The following is a 23663-nucleotide window of genomic DNA, read 5'->3' as shown; positions in this document are numbered from 1 at the left end:
TTCCAAAAGTTTTTGATAGAGTCTCTTGGGTTTTCTATATATAGAATTATGTCATCTGCCAACAGGGACAATTTGACTTCTTTTCCTGTTTGGATGTCCTTTATTTCTTTCTCTTGTATAATTGCTCTGGCAAGTACTTCCAACATTATGTTAAATAGGAGTGGTGAGAGCAGAGACATCCTTGTCTTGTTCCTGATCTTAAGGGGAAAGCTTCCAGCTTTTCCCCATTCGGGATGATATTGGCAGTGGGTTTATTATATATGGCATTTATTATGTTGAGATAACTTCCTTCTATACCTAATTTCTTGAGAGTCTTTATCACTAAGGACTGTTGAATTTTGTCAAATGCTTTTTCTGTATCTATTGAGATGACCATATGGTTTTTGTTCTTGACTTTGTTGATGTGGTGTGTTACATTTACTGACTTGTGTATGTGGAACCATCCTCGCATTCCTGGGATGAATCCCACTTGATCATGGTGTATAATCTTTTTGATGTCTTGCTGTGTTCTGTTTGCTAGTAGAATACCTAGGAATAAATCTACCCAAGGAAGTGAAAGATCTCTATAATGTGAACTATAAATCACTACTGAAAGAAATTAAAGAAGAAACCAAAAGATGGAAAGACATTCCTTATTCATGGATTGGAAGAATCAATGTAGTAGAAATGTCCGTACTACCCAAAGCCATCTACAAATTCAATGAGATCCCCATCAAAATACCAATGACATTCCTCACAGAAATGAAGCAATCCTAACATTCATATGGAACAATAAAAGACCCTGAATAGCCAAAGCAATCCTGAGCAAAAAACATAAAGCCAGAGGCATTACATTTCCTGACTTCAAACTATATTACAAATCTATAGTAACAAAAACAGCATGGTACTGGCATAAAAACAGACACTCAGATCAATGGAACAGAGTAGAAAACCAGGAAATCAACCTACCTACTAATAGCCAACTAATCTTCAACAAGGGCACCAAGAATATGCACTAGAGAAAAGACTGCCTCTTTGATAAATGGTGCTGGGAAAACTGGACATCCATATGTAGAAGAAGGAAACTTGATCTGTACCTCTCACCATATATCAAAATAAACTCAAAATGGATTAAGGACTTAAATATAAGAACTGAAACTTTAAACATAGAATAAAAACATAGGGGAAACACTCCATGATTTAGGACTGAGCAAAGACTTTTTGAAAAACACCCCCAAAGCACAGACAACAAAGAAAAAAAATAATCAAATGGGATTATATCAAACTAAAAAGCTTCTGCACAGCAAAGGAAACAATCAACAGAGTAAAAAGACAACCTACAGAACGGGAGAAAATATTTGCAAACTACATATCCAACAAGGGATTAATATCCAGAATATACAAAGCGCTCAAACAACTTTACAGCAAAAACTAAATAATCCAATTAAAAAATGGACAAAGGAGCTGAATAGACATTTCCCAAAGAAAGACATATAAATGGCCAACAGTTATATGAAAAAATGCTCAGCATCATTAATCATCAGGGAAATGCAAATCAAAACTACTTTGAGATATCACCTCACCCCAATCAGACTTGCTATTATAAAAAAGACACAGAATAACAAATCCTGGTGAGGATGTGGAAAAAGGTGGGACTGTAAATTAGCACAGCCATTAGGGAGAACAGTATGGAGGTTTCTCAAACAACCACAGATAGAACTATCATATGATCCAGCAATCCCACTACTGGGGATATATCCAGAGGATTAGGAATCATCGGGTCAAAGGGACACCTGCACTCCCATGTTTACTGAAGCTCTATTTATGGTAGCCAGGCAATGGAACCAACCTAAATGTCCATCGATGGATGACTGGATAAGGAAACTGTGGTATGTACACACAATGGAATACTACTCAGCCATAAAAAAGAATGAAATTCTACCATTTACAGCAACATAGATGAGCCTGGAGAAAATTATCCTAAGTGAAACAACCCAGGTACAGAAAGAAATACCACATGTTCTCACATATAACTGGGAACTGAATCAATAAAGAAACAAATAAACAATAAAGACAGGGAAAGAGAAAGAAAGAAGCGACAATCACAGTAATATGTTGAACTTTTAGAAAGAGAGAAAGGTACTGTGGTTACTAGAGGTGGAAAAGGGGAGGGGAGAAGGAGAGGAAGGGGCGTAAATGAGGAGTTGGTTAATGAACACAAAAATCGATCGCATATTGTAATGATGACTAAGCTAACTATCCTGATCTAACCATCACACATTGTACACAATTATTGAAAACTAATGTTGTACCCCACATGTATGTATAATAAGTTATCCAAAAAAACCAAGTTTTCAAATCTGATTTTCCTTTCCTTCTTTTCTTAAATCTCAAGGCCCTCCAATATGTATAAAATTATTGCATTTAACCTAACTAGAACTTAATAAGATGCAGTAATTTTAAAATTCTGTTTTAGCATGTATCCGTTCTATTTCTCCTTTTCAAATGCTTCTTCTCTTCAAGCAATAGAGTCAGCCTTATACTTCTGCTGGAGGAAATATAAGAATCCTTTAGTTTAAAAAGACTGAAGGTAAGTAAAGTGATCATAAATTTCTCTTTCAACGGTAATAAAAGATTCATGAGGAAAGAGGTTAAAGGTAGCTTTTTCCTATAACTTAAAACTTTTTGAAGCATTAATTTCTGAATTGAATCTAGAATTCCTTTTAGTTTTCATTTGTGTTTCTGTACTAACATCATTAAGAACCTTGAGAGCTTCTGTTATGTTTTTTCTTATATTTTAAGTTTTTCTCTACCTTTAATTTGTCTACTTTAACATCAAAAATAGTTAACCAAAACTCAAAGTCCTTAATAAAAAAAATTAAGTCTATTAAATTTCTAGAAATGCCCACAAAGAGAAGCCATTAAATTAAAGAAGGAAATTAAATGGCTACTCTTTAGGACAAAATATGGAGATTAATTTTTACCTGAAGGCCTCAGTTCTGAAAATGACATTCTGATTTACATTTGTACTCAACAAACAAATGAATTAAGAAAACAAAACAACCTTTCTGTTACTGTATAAATTTATTTACTTTCCCAAAACTGACTCAGTATGTTCTGGATTCTGGTCTTCCTAATGAAGACATTGACTTGGAATCTGTGGTCCAGGGAAACCCACCTAACGAGGAGATAGACTCTACCCTAAGCAATTTAGGATATCACTATGCCAACGGAAAAACATTTTCAGAAGGAAAAATAAGTAATAGGCCTGGAAGGAAAAAATTTTTCCTGAGCAAATGTGATCTCCTCACAAAAGGAAAATTTGCTTTTTAAGGAGAAATAAGAAAATACATATGATTGTTCAAGGAAGCATGTGAACCCTGGTGTTTTGTTCTAGTGTGTGTTCATAATGTAAATCTAAATGTGCATCTATTGCAGAAGTTAGTTTTCTTGGACTTCCGAGGATTAGCTCCCAAACTCTAAGTGTAATCTAAAGGGGGACAAAGTAGATCAATTTAGCTGTCCCTGAGAAAATAAATAGCAAGGTTTTTCTATACACTTCAGATTATATGTGTATGTGTACACGTGTGTACACTACACCTACTGTGTGTGGGAAGATGAATCCATCCAGCTCATCTAAAGAATCATTAATTGAGAAGACTTTATTTTCTTTAGAGTCTGGTTAATATCATAAATAACAAAATGCCATGGACTAAATAAACTATTAGCCTTTGCGAGTCTAGCATGAGTCACACTTTACAGCTGGCTCACGTATACGGCAGGCAACAAGTCAGGGATGTTGCCTTGGGGACGACTCAGAACAAGCATTCCAGCATGAGAGGGAAAAGAGAATCTCATATTCTCCTTTTGAAGAATCCAGATCTATACTCTGGAGACAGCACAGCTTGTATTCCAGTGTTTTCCATTTATACTGAAATTCTAAGCTACAGGAAAATAGAGTGCAGATGTGCTGTTTGTGATTTGAAAAAGCTTTTTCATGCCAGAGTTGATAGAAAGTACAACGAACATATTTTTAAAGTGTTAGCATTATATTTTTCACTGACTATCACTTATTCATTACACGAACAATTAAAAATAAGGCCACGGGCAATAAATACCAGCACCTCTAAATTACTCATTCTCCAATTAAAAATCAAAACAGTAGGCACGTGCATCTTTGACACTCTTTAACCAACATTCTACCTCTAACCAGCACCCGAAGATCCCCCATAGCACACACAAGCATTCGTGATGTGGATGCTGCCTATGGGTGGTGCCTAGAGATCCTGGAGAGCCTTTTGCATCACCTGAAAGGTACCCTTAATGAGCAACGGTTTAGATCTTTTGAGTTTTATTGCTCATTGCATTTAATGATTTGAAAATCCATAAACTCTATTAAACTGAACATTTTATTACCCAGAACAACTTGATCATGCGAGACGCAACAAATAGATGACTCCTGCTACGGAGAAGTGTTTTCTTTTGGGAATTTTACAAATGCTCTTAAGTCATCAGTGAATCACTATTGAAAGACACAAATCATCAATGTATCTTGAGTGATCTAAGAGTTAGCGCCTACCCAAAATGTCAGCAGCTGGTTCCCTGATCTTCAGCCTGCACAGGCTACCGATTAGTACACTTACAATCAGCCCGGGGTAGTTTTAAAAAAAATTTTTTTTTCAGACAGACGATGCAGCACATGATGAAATTCCATGCAAGACAGAGACTCAGTGTAATGCAAGTGACCAAGGTTAAACAAATTTACTATTTGAGAATTGAAATATATAATGTGGTATAAATTATATACCACAAAAATTATATATTTTATATAATTTATATGTAAATTATATGAAAATATAACGTGGTATAAAAACTAACACATGGCTTTTATATTTTGTCCAAATGTTTTCTTCAAGAATAGTAGTATTAATTAGAAATATTATCCTTTACTTTGTGGACAAAATCTTTAATCGATTTAATAAGTTACCTGCTGTTTTTAAAAAAATGTACTACGAATGGGCTCAGTTCACCCCTTTACTCCTTCACAAATGCCTATCTTATGCTTTTCTGATGATATTTTAACTTTATTAAATATTATTACTTGGGTCATAAGCAGTTATATCAAGATACAAATTTATAAAGTGACACATTTCAATACCAACCATCTATGTCAACTTACTCCATAATAGCACATTCCATCGAATCAAACTGCAAAAGAGTTCCCACATTTGTTTTACATTCTATATAGTATGGCTTATGAATAGCATTTTTGATTAATTCCAGCTGGTTTAAATATGCAAGCCAACCCTTATATAACAGATTCTTTTCAATTCTTATTGTATTCAATGAGGCCCCTTTTATTAAGTGGGCCACCGGGTAGGATGAAACACTAATATATATCCATAGAAAAATAAGAAAACAAATCACCCTGCTGAACTTAACACCATCTTCCCCAACTACATTACTATTATATTTCTAATATAAGTGAGAAGTAGTTCTATTCCTTTGGAAATGCTGAATTAAAATCTAAACAAATTAGCAGCCCAATGAACTACTAAATTTCTCATTTATCTATTATAACAATAACATTAAGATAATTTCCACCATTCATGTGTGTTGCCTGGTTTCACAAATCTATCATACACATTTCAGCCTCCCCTTCATCCCCACACCCTCCTGCTTCCATCCAGCTGGAAAACATCAAGGGCGCAGAAGCCAAGTCAAATGTTGGCCCCACCCTCTTCCATCCATTTTAAGGCACCTTCAAAGCCAGAGCACTGATCTAGTTCAGTTTTGCCAACAAAGCCAGCCATACTGCTATTTAAGACTCTAGTTTGGGGTTTTTATAACTGCACATTAACATGAGAGCTTTGATTTTTGGTCAAAAACTTCAGCAGCACTGAGTTTCATCAGATTGTTGTATCCTTTGTACAGAAGAGCCCTCATTATTAAATCTTCATAATCTTTGCTCTCAGTAGCAATCTCTTTCCTCATAATATCAACCTCTGTGAACTGCCCAATAACCAACTCTAAAGAACATAATATATTTCCCCTCCAAAAGGTCAAAACAACAGCTATTACAGTAGTCCAAACACCCCTTTCCCCAAACATTTGCACACAATAATATAATTCGTGCACTGTAACAGAGGACAGTCATTCCAACGTGCACAGAAACCCTCTTGTGAAGACACATGCAGGAGCAGAGTGGGGGCTGGGGAGACAGAAAAGAAATTTGTCTTTGCAGTAAGACAAAGAACTTACTTTGTTGTTCCCCTGTGCACATAGCAGCAAGGAAAAAGAAAGAAAATATGTTAAGCATAAATTTCTTTTAAAATTTTGAGGGTTTTTTTTGCCAGAGCAAAATCAAAACAAATAATTTAACTATTCACTGACATCCCATGCATCCAAATCCAGCATCTAGAGCTCATGGAAAGTAAGGTAAAGAATCCACTTAGGTTAAATGAAATCATACGTTTATAACAACAGAAAATTATGACAGAGATTTTTCCCCTTTCTTTCTACTTAGAATACTTGGGTTATGGAAACCTGGCCAAAAAGAATTGGTTTGAATTGGTAATAACTGAACTGTTAGCATGAAAGGCAGAGCGTTTAGTATGTTGGTTTGCCCTTTCCTGACAGCCCCTCCTCCAACATGCCAAGCAGTGGAAAATTTCATCAGCCAGTGCATTTTTAAACAAACACTGCATCCTTGGTTTCAAAGAAGGTGGAAAAAAAAAAAAAAGAAAAAGAAAAAAAAAAAAAAGAAAGAAAGAAAGAAAAGAGAGCAAAGGAAAAGAGTGGGAAAGGAGTGGGTGGTTCTGGGGAGACAGGGTAAGCAGACCAAGTTACGACCTCCATCTGTACCATTTCTTTCTTTTGTAAATTATGAGTTTTGTCTTGGGTTGGCATGGGAAGCAAAGACTGTATAGTGGGGACTCTGCCAAAATAAACACTGCTCCACATTCAAGAAAATGGGTCTGGAAAGGTTAGTCACAAAAATGTAGTCATTTCTAAAAGTGACACTCCGGATAGAGACACAGAACAGCCAGCGGCAGGCGGCAGGCGGCAGGCAAATGGCTCTCCTGTTTCAAACTGGAGCTGCAGGAGTATGATTTATATCAAACAATTTAACTCACATATGGCCTAAAAAAATAAAACAGTGATTCATTACTCCCAGGGCAGCCTGAGTCCTCTCAAGGTCAGATCCTGTGGGGGAGACATGATGGGGTTTGGGCAGGGAACAGATCTGAACTCTTCTCACGAGGGGCCCAGAAGGAATTTCTCGCTGAGATGCAGAGTTAGAGGGAGCTGTGATGAAAGTGCCTGCATCTGGAGGAGACTGGAAACGGGGTGGAAGAACAGGTCAGGCTGGAGATCTGGCGTTTAGTTTTACATTGAGCATGTGGAGGGGGAAATAATACGTACAGAAATTTTCTGCAGAGTGGTGAGGCAATGATCCCAGGAGAGTATGTTTCCTGGAAAACAATGCCAGTTGGTGACTATGGGGAAATGCCTAAATCCAGGAACCATCATGGCCATCGTATTTAATAATGAAAACATTAATTTGAAGACACTGATAAAATAGTGTAGAGACACTTCTTGGCATTGTGAGTTGTCATGATATAACCCTTAACACACTGGCTTATCTGAGATATAAGTAATGGTACAATAATGAATGAAGCGGGGAAAAAAGGTCCTTTCTAAAGACTATGCCAACTATTCAACAAGGCAATAAAGATCCCCACTAGGAATTTTATCAGGAGTAAAAGACTGTATTAGAGAATAATGGGACCCTGGTTCTCCAAAGAAGTGCAATATTGCTGAAAATACCTCAAACAGATGGCGTTTATTGCATTCCACAGCAGTGCAGCTTTTGATCTACCAAATAAGTTTCAGGAGTTCAACCAAGTATTTCTGAACATTAGGGAATGACTGGCTTCCCCACTTGATGGCAAATGGTTGTCTGTAGTGGCAGCAATGATGTCACAGAAGGAAGCCTTAATCCTTAAATACAAGAAACACAAGCGGAGGACGTGGTGTGGCTTGGCCATTTCTTGTTTCATTCAATCATTTCCCAACTGTCTATTCTGTGAGAGGCATAACAGTCATGAACGGTGGGATGTAAATGCCTGAGAATTCCCTTCACTACTCTGCATGGGGGCAATTTATGTTTAGATCCCTCAAAGTCCTTCCACTGAAGAAAAACTAACGCTTCAGCGTTGGTTCTATAGCTGCTCTAAGTGCTTCACACATAAGAATAAAGTTATGTGAAGTGGGACTAGGTGTCGGGCAGTAGCAGTCATGTATTATTAGACTGCTGAATAAATATATGTGAGAAGTCATCACTGCATTAATAAATATTTACAGAGGTCTGTGGCCATGCCTCTTCTCCCGCTAGGATGATACAGAGACCCTTTCCCCTAAGGGTTATTTGACATAGAGAAAAATTCACACTTAGAGTCTACCCAAGAGGAATTTCTGAAGTACCAGAAGGACTTCATTGTAAGATGGTTTCAACCTACAAAGCAGTCCTAAAAGCATCTACTATGGCTGAGGGTCTTGAGTTCAGAGGAATAGTGAAGTTCTGGGGTGTTTCACTTTCTATTGTCATTTTTAACCACTCAAGAAATAATACACCATAGGGGAGGCCCACTTACATATATAGAGCTAGTATGAGGGGTCTTCCAATAGTTCGTGGAAGGATTTATATTATCCTTTAATTCAATTTTTTCATGAACTTTTTGAAGTACCCTCATACGAACCTCTTAAAAAGCTCTGAGGTGTCTCTGACTTAACAAACTTGCAAAACTAAATTTGCACCATATTTTTTTCCGGGGCAAGCGTGGATCTGCAGATTGCTTCATTCAGATAGCCATCAGGCCAGTGTGTGAGGGTAGGCTTGAGAATTCTAAGTTCTCCTCGACAGCTTCTCTGGGCTCACAGCTCACTCTTGACAGACGCCCCAGGCAGCATAAAGACTCCCTTTAAACAACTTGGCTTGGTCAGCCAACAGATGGGGAAAATTCCCCCTCCATATGCCCAAATAACACTGATAGTTTCCAAAGAAAAGGGAAGTACTAAATTGGGAATTACAGCTTCATGGACACAATAATGATTTTGAATAATAATATGAAAGGCCGGGTGGTACTGAACACATTCACCCAGTGGAAGGTGCAGAACTAGTTGTGATGCACTAGAATCTTCATTTAATCCTATGAAATCACTCTTAGGGAGGTATGACTGAGTCTAGAGAAGAATAAACAACCAGAGGGTTAAGTAAGTCGCCCGAGCCACATGGCTAATAAATGGCAGGGTCAGGATTGAAATATTGAGTGGATCTGATTTAACATCTACCTCATTCCACTACACACATTATGTTTCAAAGAAGTTGAATTTGGAATTCTTTAATGTTTGTATACACAATTTAAGTCATTGTAAACCAATAAATCTATGCCAGAAAAATTGGCTGTTTGCTATTCATGGTCTTTAGATATTTAATCAAATTCACATTTGATTTATGTAAAATTTATGTAAATGTGTCAGTAATCTTTTAAAAGTTCTTTAACAGTAGCCTTCAACTACTGATACACACACGCACACCTCTTCTTTAATTGTATTCATCAGTGAAAGTAACTATTAACTAATTTCAATAGAAACATCCTTACTCTGAATATAAAATTGTATAATGATTATAATTTCAATTTAATAGCCAAAGGAAATAGAAATAAAAGAAATAAAATTCTCCTAAATCCACATTCAGACTTAAATATATTTTAACAATATCGTGGCTGCTCAGAAATATCAGATGACTGATAGAAGGTTAAATTTGTGTCTCAGAGAGGTTATGTATTAAGTTCACAGAGCAAGTCAGTGGCATGGCAACAAACAATCTGAAATTCTTCATTTCCATTTTAGGGTCACATACTCCACTGCTCAGATAAAAATTCTGTATTTTGCTTTGGATGCAGAAAGATTAAGGGAGTGAAAGTAATTAGAAAATGCACATGGGAAAATAGAAGGTAATTAGAAAATGCTCATGGGAAAATTGTTGGGCTGCTGCATTTTGTACAGATATTTACTGCAGTTCTTATCACATTGTAGAGTAATTATTTATTTGCATCTCTCTCTTCCACTAGACTTAAAATTCCTATAAAGTAAGAATCACATCTTTTTTTATCTTTGAATCTCTAGAGTTCACTATAATAGTGATGAATGAAGGAAAGAAGGAAGAAAAAGGGAGGAAGGGAAGGAAAGACAGAAATTTTTTAGAAAACTCCAAGAGAAATAACTTGAGAGACAAAAGAAATAGGGTGGCAAAACATTTTTATATGAGTCACCTAAAAACATTCCATCACTTGGATGTGATGGAAAGAAAACATGGTGGTGGGAATGCTATTTTTTAAAAAGTGCGTATAAAACCTTAATAGAAAAAAAAAACCTGTCCTATATGCCATTTCATTCAAATTTGGGTGATGGCTATCTGTCTAAATGACATCAAATTTATATAATTTTTAAAAAAGGATCTGTGTAGAAATTTCTTTCAAGTCAAAATTGAGGTATTTTTTGTAGAAAACAGAACTTTGTGAGTTTAGACTCATGTCCATGCATGATACACAAATGTTTCATTACTAGGGTAGCAATTGACTGATTTGTTGTCTACTCAAGGTTTATTGATACGAAAACAAAATGTCACACTATTCAGAAGTCCTAAAAATTTACTTAGATAGAAGCATCTGTTATTAACTTAATCTGACTTCATCATATACTTCTAAATTAGGAATAACTTCCTATAAGTATCCTTCCTCCAAACGTAAGTGAGAGTAATCACAAAATGGAATTTTTAGATAAGCATCGTACTTGACGGATTTCAGTAGTTAGTTGCCATTGAAACATCTGAAAGTCAAGCAATTGCGTAATATGATCTGTAGGACTACCTGGTGCATAAGAAATGCAAATATTGTTTATAGTGAAGACTGAGAAAAAGCAACATTCATGGAACATTGCTAAATTTAATTTCCTGTCTTTCCCTTGGTATGTAGTAAACACCCCTTTCTTTGTCTTTATCAGCCAAAAAATTGTACTAATTTGTGTTTATAAACAAACAAAAATGATGGAAAAGAATCAAAACTGATTGTGTAGAATATCTCTAGATTTGCTGAAAATTGGGTATTCTAATAAAAAATTGAAAATATTTCTCTGACTCTCTTCTTGATGTAGGGCTATGGATACTCGAAAATCCAGACTTATATAACTATTCACTAGGGGATGGGTAATTTTGCTTTTCCAAGACAGTTTTTCCCTCACAAGAGACGCACTACATAATTTTTTTTTTTAAATAGCAAACTGATCTAGTGCATTTAAAATATGTTTAATTTACAAAATCATGACGATAAATACATTTTCACAAACATTATAGTTGCACGTTAAGGAAGATGTAGTACACATATGTGTACACACACATCGATATCTTATACGAGTATAACCAAGCATATCTGGAAAATAGACAACAGCATATGTACAATCTCACAGGACTATACTACAATATTCAAAGTATTTTAACCGTTCCCTAGCTGTTAAAGAAAGTAGTTTGTGATGGAAATGATAATAATAATAATAATCATGATGATTATTAATATAAATGAAAACAGAGTGGTTACTTGTGCCTGCCCTGTTCAATGCTTTCCCTGCATTATCTCATTTAATCCTATCAACCACCCTGTAAGGGACTATTGTTATCTTCATTTTAGAAATGAGACTCTTGAAATGTAAAAAGACTAGGTAACCTGCCGAACATCTCACAGCTTGTAAGTGAGCTTCTGGAATTTAAATATAGGTAGTTTGACATGAGAGCCTGCGCTTAAACTCATATGTTCTACTGCTACTCCTAATACCCAACCCTAAAGAGCTTTTTAAAATGTAAATCTTATCATGTCACTAACTGGATTGAAACCCTCTAGTAGATTCCCATCTCACTTAATAAAATCCAAGATACTCACCATCATTTCCTGCCTCCATTGTCGGGCCCCAACCACCCTCCTGGAAAGTACCTGTCACCTTTGTCCTCGCTCACAGTGTTTCAGACCCACTAATCTCATTGCTCCTCTAAGGCACTGAGCTTTGGTCTGCACTTGCTCACTCTCTGCCAAGAATACTCTTCAAACTGCCATATTATTTACTCCGTCCTTTCCTTAAGGATCCTACTCAAATGTCAACTCTTCAAAGGGGCCTTCCCTGATACCTTTTACTAAAATAAAGCTCACCTGCCCCTTTCTCTCACTGTCTCTGTAACTTAATTTTTAGATAGAACTATCACTATCTTAAATAACATTTACAATGATAGCAATTCACTCCCTTGTTTAATGTCTATTCCATTGGAGCAGAATCTTGTTGTTCACCTCTGTATGACTACTGCCTAGAATGGTGCCTGGCAAAAAGCACATGTTCAAAAGGTTTTTGTGGAATCGATGAATGAAAAAAATAAGTATATGTGCATATTTAATATAGAATATTTGTAAAATTAAACACATTGCCATCTATGGACAAGGAAGAGTAATAATTAATGGTTAGAATGGAAAACAAAAGTAAAAGTGGTACTCTGATTTTTTAAATGATTTCTCATATGTAGTCTTCAGAGAGGTATATATCTATGCAAATCTGTATACAAACCACAGGAGAAAAACTGGACAGCAATTATGAAAATCATATACAGATACGTCTGTACCAGGGTATCATCAAGAAAATGTCTGATTTAACTTCCATTTGGAGGGCTCAGGGTGTGTTGTGGGAGGTTCATTGTTTTAGGTGCCAACAGGCAGCTGTAGGATGGAAGGAGCCTATGTGTGAACTAAAATAACAACAAAGAAGAGAATATTTCGGTACAAATCCTTAATCCTTTACCCCGAGAACTCTGTTAAATTCTAGTGTAAACCCATGGGGATGTGGTCAGGCTGAAGTCCCCCTAGAAACACTTCAATTGTCCTACACTGTACCCATATCTCAGACTTTCTCCTGAAAAGATTCTATCCCTATCTGGGGCCTGGAAAGGGCCCAACTCATGCATGATCAGTCCTATGAACTGACTGAGAGCCAAGTAAACACCACAAGTGTCAAGCTGGACTAAAGCCCCACGGCACAGTCTCAATACTTTAGTTCTGGGGAGAAACCTGGATAGTATAAAGATTTGGGGCGGGGCGGCAAGTGGGGAGATCTGCTCTTCTGCAGAGTCTGCTTGATGGTGTGTGTATATATGATGGGTGGGACTTGTGAAGTTTAAATTCAGACTGGTCTGTGTAATATTACATTTTCCAAAGAACACAAAGAGAAGGTCTGTTTATTCACATGAATGAGAGAAGTGTCTCCAAGACACTTGAAGTATATTAATAAAGATAAGTGGGAACAGCAATATAATCTTTTTTTTTTCTTTTTGTTCTTTCACACTCATGATGACATTAACCAGAGTTTGAATACAGATATGACTATGGATACAGGTAAAGCAGACAATAAAAAGAAACAGAATTTTTAATAAAATAAGCACTTTTTAAGAATATAAAATATTGCTATGATTGATGATATTCCACTTGTATTAATACCATAACAACTATGGAATAACATAGAGAAAAATAAAATAAATTTTAAAAGTTCATTTGGTCTGAGATCACACATATTAAATTTTATAGCAGAGTGCAGCATTTTCTTTAACAAATATATTAACTTTTTAAAATAGAAATCTAATGGAGAAATATCATTGTAAACAAATATGTAGAAAGAACAAAGAATCAGTTAAAAGTGTGCCAATTTAATTAAGTCAAAAAAAAAACTAGTTTCTCCAGCATATAGTATGTAGAATTAATATGTTTTCTTAAACATGATTAATAATAATTTTATAATAAGAGATATATCCAACTTACTACAGATTTATCGGGATAGACCCCAGCTCTTAGTAGAGATGCCTTCCAGCTGTCTACATCCTCCTGTGAATCACATGCCAGCTCAAGGAAGCGATAGTCTTTGTATACATTCCTGCAGTTAAAAAAAATGCTTTTAGTTTTGAACCAAATTCAAATGATTTTATATCACTGTAGACAATGACATGAATGACGATCCAGATTGATAGCCTCTGACAGTCACTGGAGGAAAACAAAAACAACTCATATTTTTAAAAAATTAGCAAATCCTTATATGTATTATATAATTTAAAAAGACCCTAACATTAAAGAACTCAGAGTTATCTATACTGCTGAGTGATTAAAAACTAAAGCAAATATAAATGCACTCAATATTTTACGTGGAGTACCGACCAATTGGGAGTTACGCTGTGGGGAAGGAATTTGCTGTTTTTCAGTAATTAGATCAATTTTCTGAAGCTATTTCACAAGTCTAAATGACTAAATAGGTCATAATACTTTAAAATGCATGGCAATAATCTGCCAAACCTAAAAGACTGTGCTGGATTCAGAAGAGAAACGCTCACCAAATCGTGAAAAGGAAGGACTGATAACCAGTGTTTCACCGGGTGAGATGCTGATGAAGTGCATATTTATAACTGGTACAATACTACAATTTTATATTTATTTTCCTGATAATAAAATAATACATAAAATGTTCTACATGCCAATTTTGAAAACTTTGGAAACGAGGTAAAAGTATAAAAATGGTAACAATCGTCCAGGTTCTGCTGCTTCAGATAATCCTATTGTCCTGCACTTTTGTTCTATGCATTTTTCACACAGCTGAGGTGCACGCGCTCTCTCCCTTTCCTTCTCCTGTTCCCTCTCTCTCTCCCTTACTTCCTCTCTAGCTCTCTATTATTGGTGTCCTGATTTTTCAGTTACTGTTATACCATGGCCATTTACTTATGCCATTAAATCTTTATAGACATCAAATTATAATGGCACAAGATTCATTAATATAAATGTATGAAGATTTACTTAGCCTCCTCCTAATATTAGATAATTAAATAATTTCCTTTTGGTTTTTGCTATCATAAATAATGCTTACATGAATATTTTTATCCACGAGCGTTTGTCATATTTACTACTATTATTTTCTGAGGATGGATTCCTATAAACAGAGTTAACAAACCCAGATGGCTCGCATGTTTACATCTCCTGTCTAGACCTGCCTCAGAGGCATACTGCCTACTGACTTCTCCACTTGAGGACATCAAAGGTACCTTGGCCTGAGCAACTGAATTGGTGATTTCCAACTTGGTCTTCTTCCAGTGTTTCCATTTTATGCAGCGGTGCTATGATCCAGGCACTCTGGGGTATTTTTAACACCTTCCATTTTCTCACGCCCTTCTTCTATCTTACTACCTAAATAGCATCCTTTACTTGAACTTGGCCTTCACCTTATCATCCTCTCTCAGACCATTACAATAGTCTCCTCACTAGCTTCGCAGCCTCCCATGGCCTCTTTTGTTCTCTGCACTAAATCCTCATGATCTGAAAATGTGAATGAGATGTTTCTACTCCTGGAGTAAGACACTCCAATGACTACCTGCCTTAGGAAAAAAGACCACGCTCTTCGTGATGGCCCACAGTCCCCGTGGTCTGGCTGCTTATTACCTTTCCCTCCAGCTTCTTTCCACACTTGGCTCTACATGCTCCAGCCACATTGGCCTCGTTTTTGTTCTTCAAAGGCGTTAAATGTGCCCTGCTCACTCCCAGTATCTTTGAATATGCTGCTGTCTGGAGCTCTCTCCACTTCTGTTTACACAGTTAACTACTACTCTTTCTTGGGATTTCAGCTCAGTTATTGCTTCCTCAGACATCACTTCCCCGACACCCCTACCAGGTCAGCTCCTCTTTCATGCATTTTTCACATTTCTATTTACCTTTCCTGCATAGCATTCATCATACTTATAACTTCAGAATCATACGTTTCTTTTTCTTTTTTATCTCTCCTTTTCTTCTTCCTTCTTTCCTTCCTCTTTTTTCTTTTTCTCTCTCTCTTTCTTATTTAATTATTTACTTTGATTAATGTCTATCTTTCCAACAAGCCCATAAACTCCATGAGGAGAGGTAATGTATCATTTCTATGTTCATCACTATGTCTCCAGGAGATTCTGGGAGGATGAATTAATTGTGCTCCATTTCCTCTCCACATCGCACTCAGGCCAAACACATCCCCTTTTCTCATGTCAAGCTGATATTAGGACTGATACTCAGGTAGAGGGTGTGAGTGAGACAGGTGTTGTGATACTTTCTTGCCTGGGCTGGACAAGGGCTTTGTGCCCATAGAAGGAGAGCTCTAGGACAAGGACCAGCATGTAGCAGACCCATGGTAGAGCTGTCCCTTAATGATCAAAGGACCCTTGCCTCATCCTCTTGCCCTAAAGAAGTGTGGAGGGGCTGAGTTTTCTCTACTATAATGCAGAAGAAAGGGTCCCTCCTGGTGCCTGCATAGATAACTGGCAACTTGCCTATTACTAACCCATGATGACTGAGATGTCTTTGCCTTCCCACACTCATGGGGCCAGTCCCCTTAAAGCAACCAGTTTGAACCTATGCTGCAATGAACAAACAAAAAGAAAAGGACACTTAAAGAGATCTAACAGCCAGAGAAAGAAAGAATGAAAAAAGCAATCAGAACAGTTTGGTGATGAAGGAGAGCTTTTGGGGGAATAAGAAGACAGAAGAATAACAAGTACTTAAAGAGGTAGACATACAGCATTAAAAAAGTCTTCCCCAAATTAACAAGTATGATTATTTTAATTAAAAAACTGAATAGATTAAGTTGAAGAAAAGGATGATCAACACTGAGACTAGAATTAGCAGCTTTGAAAATCCAATGAGAAATGTGTAAAAATAGAGAAATTATCAGAGTGTGGAGGAAGAGCCCGAACATTTAACCTATAAATCATAGGAGTTCCAGAAAAAGAAAAGGAAGATAGGACGAGAAAATAATTATAAAAGAGAAACCATTTTTTTTTAAAAAAGAAACTCTCTTGAATTTTAGAAAGACCCAAATGTGTGCATCAAAAGTACAATCTCAGGTGGAACTGATAAGAAAAGCTACTACTTAGGCATATGCTAATACAATTCCTAATTTTGAGATAAAGGAAACATTTTAGAGTCTTCTGTAAAGAAGCATCAAGTTGCTTACAAAGGAAATATTGGACTGGCACTGGACTGAACATTCAAAAGGTAGATGAAGTAACATCCATGCACTCTTAAGAGGACTGCAGAATTGGGAGTCCCTATCCCCAACTGGGATATCATCCACATACCCAATCAGAGGAAAATCCTAAAGCAGATTTAGGGTTAAAACAATCCCAAATGAATCTGCAGAGAGTATTCAAGGTGAGGAAAGATTAAAAGGAGAGGAAACAGCATTGAGCAACGAAACTTGCAATTGCCATAGTGTGAAATCAAAATTAGTAATGATAGACTACCTAAGAATGTTCTACATAAGGGCTAAATATGCACCCTTAAAGTAGAAGAGAGATACTGCAGAAGAAATTCTAGTGGTCTAACAGTTGGGGGAGGGTGGAAGAAAGTAAAAATGTCCCTAAGGTCTCCTCTGGTGGGTAGGGGGGTGGAAAGTGGGAAGTGAAGTTATCTCAGTGGTCTCATACTGTTGAGAAAAGTGGGTAAAGAGAGAAGGAGAAAAAATCTCTCTCTCTCTCGAGAGAGAAATCATTGATAATTTTCCTCATGGGATAAAAGGGCTATTTATTGATAATAAATGTAAATATTAATGAAATAAAAAGTACAGTAGACCTCCCAAATTTAAAAAAGGAGAGAAAAATTAATAGGCTCTTGAGCAAATCAATAAAATAAGAAAAGAAGAAAACAGAAAAAGAAGAAACAACAAAATAAAATAAGTAAATATAAAATGACAGGAATAAAATCAAGTATACTAATTAGTAAATTAATGAAAATGGACTGAATTCTCTTAAGTTCAGTCAGTTATTTTAGGTTAAAAAAATAAAACCCTGGGGCTGGCCAGTCAGCTCAGTCAGAACGCTGCCTTGTAAAATCAAGGTCAAGGGTTTGGATCCCCGTACTGGCCAACCTCCAAAAAATAAGATAAAATAAAATAAAACCCAGCTATGAATTATTTGCAAACATAAAGTTAGAAAGAGATATCAGACAAGCATAAAATGAAGGAATTAAAAAAGTATAAATGGCAATATTAATAGCAGACAAGGTGGAATTTAAAAGTACACAGAATAAATAACATAAAAGCATTAAATAGAATAAATGGAAATATTATATAATGATAAAAATAACAATTTATGAAAATTGGAATATGTTCATAAACTTGTTTGCACTAAATAACATAATAAATGAAGCAAATGCTACTAAAAATACAAAACAAACAATATAATTATATGTATAAATTGATTGAAATATATACAGTCAAACTTTAATATTACTCTTTTCAAATTGGATGGATATAGTGAACAAAAATAAGTAAGAACATAAAAGAAATAACTAGTGTAGTCAAATAAGTCTTTTTCATAGATAGAATCCTTTATCTCTTGAATAGAAGATAAAGATCTTTTCAATATTCACAAAAATTTACAAAAATCATAAACTTGAATCTACACATAAATACTATACCAACCTTAGCAAACATTTAAAAGGAGAGATTGTCTAAATCACATTCTTTGATCACAAACCAAAATAATAATAATAAAAATAAAATAAAAATTTTTAAGAAGGTTAAAAAAAACCCTGAGAAACATACTCCTAGATAGCCCTTATATCACAGAAGAAGCCAAAAGTACAAATTATTTAGAAAGCAATAAAAAATATAAACAGACTTCTGATCAAGATAGAATAGACAGTACCCAGCATCACCTTTTCCCATGATCAACCAATTTACAACTATTAAAAAGCAATGAACTGCTAAGGTGGGGCTGCTAGAGCTCAGGGGAAGAGGAAGAGAGACTATGGAGTTCATGAAGGTGGGAAAAGCTATGGTGAGAGAAAGAAGGGACTGCTCTGACCATTTTGAGCCACAGCCATTTCAAGGCTGGTGAGCACATGGAGCAGGAGCTGGCAAAAACTGCACTGTGCCCTTTGTATGAAGTTGCTTGGAGACTTCAGGAGAGAGGTGGGCCTTGGTGTCCCCCAGATCAGCAAGACCACTAACAGGATTCCTGTGGACCCACACAGGAGCGAGAGGCCACAGACAACTGAAAAAAAAGCCACTCAAGGCTGGTGAGTCCCCACAAGGATCCAGCACATGGCCCATCCCACAGGAAGTGTTTGGAGTGTGGGTTGTAGGGGAAACAGGCCCATAGGGTGAACACTGAGGCACAGCATGGACAGCTGGTCTGCCCTCCAATCAGCACAGGATCACTCAGTGGAGGCCAATCAGGAATATAGATCTGCAAGGGGGTGCAGTTTGCTGAAAAGACTCAAGTCCAGACAGTGGTTTCCACACAACCCAGGTGTACCAGACTTCACAAGACCCGGAAGTGCTTACAAGGTCAACAATTAAAACCTGAGCTGCACAAAAAGCCTTCCCCAGGGAATCAGCAGCAAAGCAGCAATTTAGCTCAACCACAGGGCTCAAATGCTGGTTCCCACAGGAAATCCCCCATTTTAGAAGTAAGCAAAAGACAACAAATTAGTTCCAATGCAGAGTTTAAGTGGTGGAAATAGTGAATAAACAAACCCAGAAATGAAGAAAAGAAGAAAACACCAACAGATCAGAGACAAAGTTCTGATACTAACCAGTAAAGGCTGAACCCCCCCAAAGAACACCTATAAAACCTAGAAGAACCAGAAGCCCCTCAGGCTCCCAAGCTGGGGTAGGGGAGGACCAATGGCCTCATCTACGGGCCCCTGACAGCTACATCCAGCCCAGCGATGACCACCAGACTGCCACTGGAAGCACCCCAGGCTCCCGAGCCAGGGTGGTGGGGAGCCAAGGGCCTCAGCCATACCCCACTCCCCGATATCTGCATCCAGCCGAGCAGTGACCACCAAGCCATCACGGGAAGTGTCCCAAGCCCCCGAGCCAGAGTGGTGGGAGGCCAGGAGCCTCAGCCATACCCCCCGACATCCACATCCAGCCCAGGGACGACCACCAGGCCACTGCTGAAAGCGCCCCAGGCTCCTGGGTTGCAGGGAGGCCAAGGGCCTCAGCCACGCCCCCCTGAAGTCCACATCCAGCCAAACCATGACCCAGCTGCTGCCAGAAGCCCCCGAGCTCCCCTGCTGGAATGAGGGGGTGCCACGGGCCTTGACCATGCTCCCCCTTCCTCTTCCACCCACCCTACCCTCCTGCCATCTCTCCTCTCCCTCTCCCCCCAACCACTCCACAACATCTTAGAATGTAAAAAAATAATAATAATAAATAAATTTAAAATACATATATGTGTGTATGTGTGTATGTGTGTGTGTGTGTGTGTGTGTGTGTGTGTGTGTGTGTGTGTGTATGTACATACAGTTCACATCCAACCAATGGAGCAGAGAAGAGGCTGTAGGAAAATATATCATCTTAAATATGCTTACCATTTACAAAAGAAAGGGAAAAAAGTCAATGCTCCTCTAGAGTCTAGAGAAGCTGTGATTTTTAAAAACCAAAATAAAGCAAAAAAAGAGAATTAACATAGATTATAGCCAAAATTAATGAAACAGGAAATATAAAAATAACATAAAGGATAAGGACCACCGCAAGTATTTTCCTTTTGCCAATAGATAATACATTTACAATCCTAATTAAGGGGAAAAATAGGAGAAAACAAAAGTACACAAGATCACAAATGAGAAAGGATGGAATACACAAGCATAAATATAGAAGAGTTTTTAAAAAATTAAATATTATAATGCAACCTAAAAAGCATAAATTATCAAAACTAGGAAGAATTGGAAAGTACAAGTGTTTGAGAAAACACTAATAGAATTAATAAGATACTTTGTTTAAAAGGCTAACATTAACTGCAAGACAAATATACAAAAATCAATGGCTTTTCTCAAGAGTACCAGTAACTTAGATATATAAATGAGAAAATATTATATTCACATTAGGAGCAAAGCCTATAAAATACATAGAAACAAATTTTTTAAAATTAAAACAATATATAAAATCTTATTGAACAGCATGAAACAAGACCTCGGTAAACAGAAAGCTACATTTGGATGAGATGATTTGATTGCATATATGCCAAGGTCTGAAAAAGTGACTAGCACTAACACATATTCAATTAATATTTATTGAATAACAAATCTCATACCCCTAAATATAAAATATCTTTTTTTTTTTTTTTTTTTTTTTTGTCTTTTTGAGACCGGCCGCACTGCGCTCAGCCAGTGAGCGCACCAGCCATCCTTATATAGGATCCGAACCTGCGGCGGGAGCACTGCTGCGCTCCCAGCGCTGCACTCTCCCGAGTGCGCCACGGGGTCGGCCCAAAAATATCATTTTAAAAGTACTTTTGCTACTTTTATAACTTAAAAGTGATTCTCCATCAATGCTTCAATATTTTTGCTCACTAAGGAGGTTGAGCATTCAGATATTATAGAGATAATGTTCTTCATCCTGATTTCATTACATGTTGTATGGAATATAATACAATATGTTTTTGTATATTATTCCAATGGCTTCTCACTTTTTGTTTGTATTTGCCTGATATATTTTTGTTTCTGTTTTTACTTTTTTAAAACTTTTATCCATTTTTTTTTTTACTTTTAAAAAATACCTATCTGTTATAAATCCCAACAGTATAGCTGGGTTCTATTTTTCTTCCAAATCTGAAAATCATCGGCTATGATTAGGAAAGTTACAGTCATGCTTATTTCTTGCCATAGCTGTATGCTTGGTCCTAGTTTTGTCAGTTCGAGATATGCTTTGCTTTTTATTTTTTTATTTTTTCCAATGTTCTTTGCTATTTCCTTTTTTTATGTTGAGAAATGAACTGCGTTTTTGGCTTCCACAGGTAAATTGATTATCTTGAAATTTTTCATATCATTCTTGAATTTATGTTTGTGTATATGAAATTCAGAAATAAAATAATAACTTCTGACTTCTTGAGGAATTTAGAAGCTTTTATTTTCCGTCACTTCATCTCATGACATTTTTCTAATCTACCTAGAAATATTAACTTAGATTATTTCTCAATTATTGTCTTCACATCTCTTTCGAGAATCTCCTTTTGTTACTTTTATATTCAATGTTGTTACATTCAAGCAATTATTTAGATGAAACTCTATATGTTCATCTTGAATAAATATTCATCATCAGGCATTTTCTAGCTGGATTTCCCATTAGTAAATTCTTACTTAAATTCATTTTTTGCATTGGCCTCACAGTAGAGAGCTGGCTGTCTGGATTTCTGGCTGGCACAGTATTCACATTTCTCATGTTGACACAGTGAAGAAATGTAGAAGATTCTTTTGGTTGTCTTCTTGTTTGGCCCCAGTTTGTTAATCAGGGTAAAGCATGAACTGGTCACTGATAGATTTTCAACCTAGTTCACTCTATGAGTCTTGCAAATAGTTGACTAACATCTCTACCTCCTAGTGTTTTTGAAACTTTCCATCTCTGCTGGATATGACTTTTAGGTACAACAATGGATGTGAGAAGAGTAAAAGAGTAAACTCCTAATCTTTCCTATGTTAAAAGAGAAACCATCCCATTTCATCTTCATAGCCACCCTGCTGTTTCACAGATGAGGAAACAGATTCAGAGAAATTAGGGGACTTTCCCAAGACCGTATAACTAATAAATAGCACAACCTGGGCCTACCACAGTCCTTGGCAAATGGCCTCCATAAAACAAACATTAGTTGAATAAATTAATGAATGAGTGAATGACTAAATGGAAAAATGAATGAAAGCACAATAGAGAGAACTTGGATAGTGCTTATTTTTTAAACCAACTTTTTCATGTTTGACCAGATCCTTAACTTTCTGCAGAAAACCTAAGATATGAAAGTTTGAAGGGACGAACCACAACAAGCAGAATGAGTAATTTTAATTAATAGTGGGACATATTTAAAAGAAATATGTTCACCAAGTATGAAAGTTTATTGTTGGAAAATTTGAAGGGTTATATCTTTACTACAGTGCAGAAAGGGTGCTAGATAGTTGTGATGAAATCAAAAATTCATCAGTTTTTAATTACCTGATTACCTCTCTACCATGGCTGTTAGCTACCACTTAGGTCTCCATTTGGAAGTATTTCCACTGCACAGCATGAGTTTCTGTGAGACGTAAAGGTATGGGGAAGGCGAAGCTGGACAAATGCCACAGGAGCTCTTAGCCATCTGGACAGCACGAAAAGTAAAGAGGGCGCAGGCTTTCCACATTCTCTGAGCAGATCTGAAGAATTCAGCTTTGGCCCATTCTCACTAACCTTTCTCCAGAGTATTTTCTTTCAGGGGCTCTTCACATGGAAAATCTTATTATTATTATTATTTTTTCCTCTTAAAGGATAGCCAAATTCTTGAGAGGGAAAATAATTATCTGGTTGAAACATTAGAAGAGGGTCAAAGGCTTCTGGTGGCTTTGGCTGCTTCGTTTTTACCCATTTTTGAAGCCTCATCTTAGGCTGTGTCTAGACATCCAAGGAGAGTTGGATACAGGTCTAAAACACTGAACTGAGCTGATTTACTGGAAGTCTCATAAATTCTGTCGATGAAGCTTCCAGCTTCTCACCACATGCTGTAGCTGTATAGATAACCCACAGCAATTTGTATGGACTGCATTTTTTTGTTTAGTCTA

General features: G+C 36.7%; 1 protein-coding gene across 1 annotated transcript in view; it reads right to left on the bottom strand.

The window, feature by feature from the left end:
* DNM3 (dynamin 3) overlaps nt 1-23663 on the bottom strand; it is a 483214-nt gene that overhangs the window by 70762 nt on the left and 388789 nt on the right. The window contains exon 19 of the mRNA XM_063105911.1: nt 13887-13998. Coding sequence (XP_062961981.1) covers nt 13887-13998 — 112 coding nt within the window. The remainder of the gene's footprint in view (nt 1-13886; nt 13999-23663) is intronic.

This window comes from Cynocephalus volans, chromosome 8, assembly GCF_027409185.1.
Source record: "Cynocephalus volans isolate mCynVol1 chromosome 8, mCynVol1.pri, whole genome shotgun sequence".
NCBI classification, from domain to species: Eukaryota; Metazoa; Chordata; class Mammalia; order Dermoptera; family Cynocephalidae; genus Cynocephalus; species Cynocephalus volans.
The sequence above is the reverse complement of the archived record's forward strand: the minus strand, read 5'-3'. Positions and strand labels throughout refer to the sequence as shown.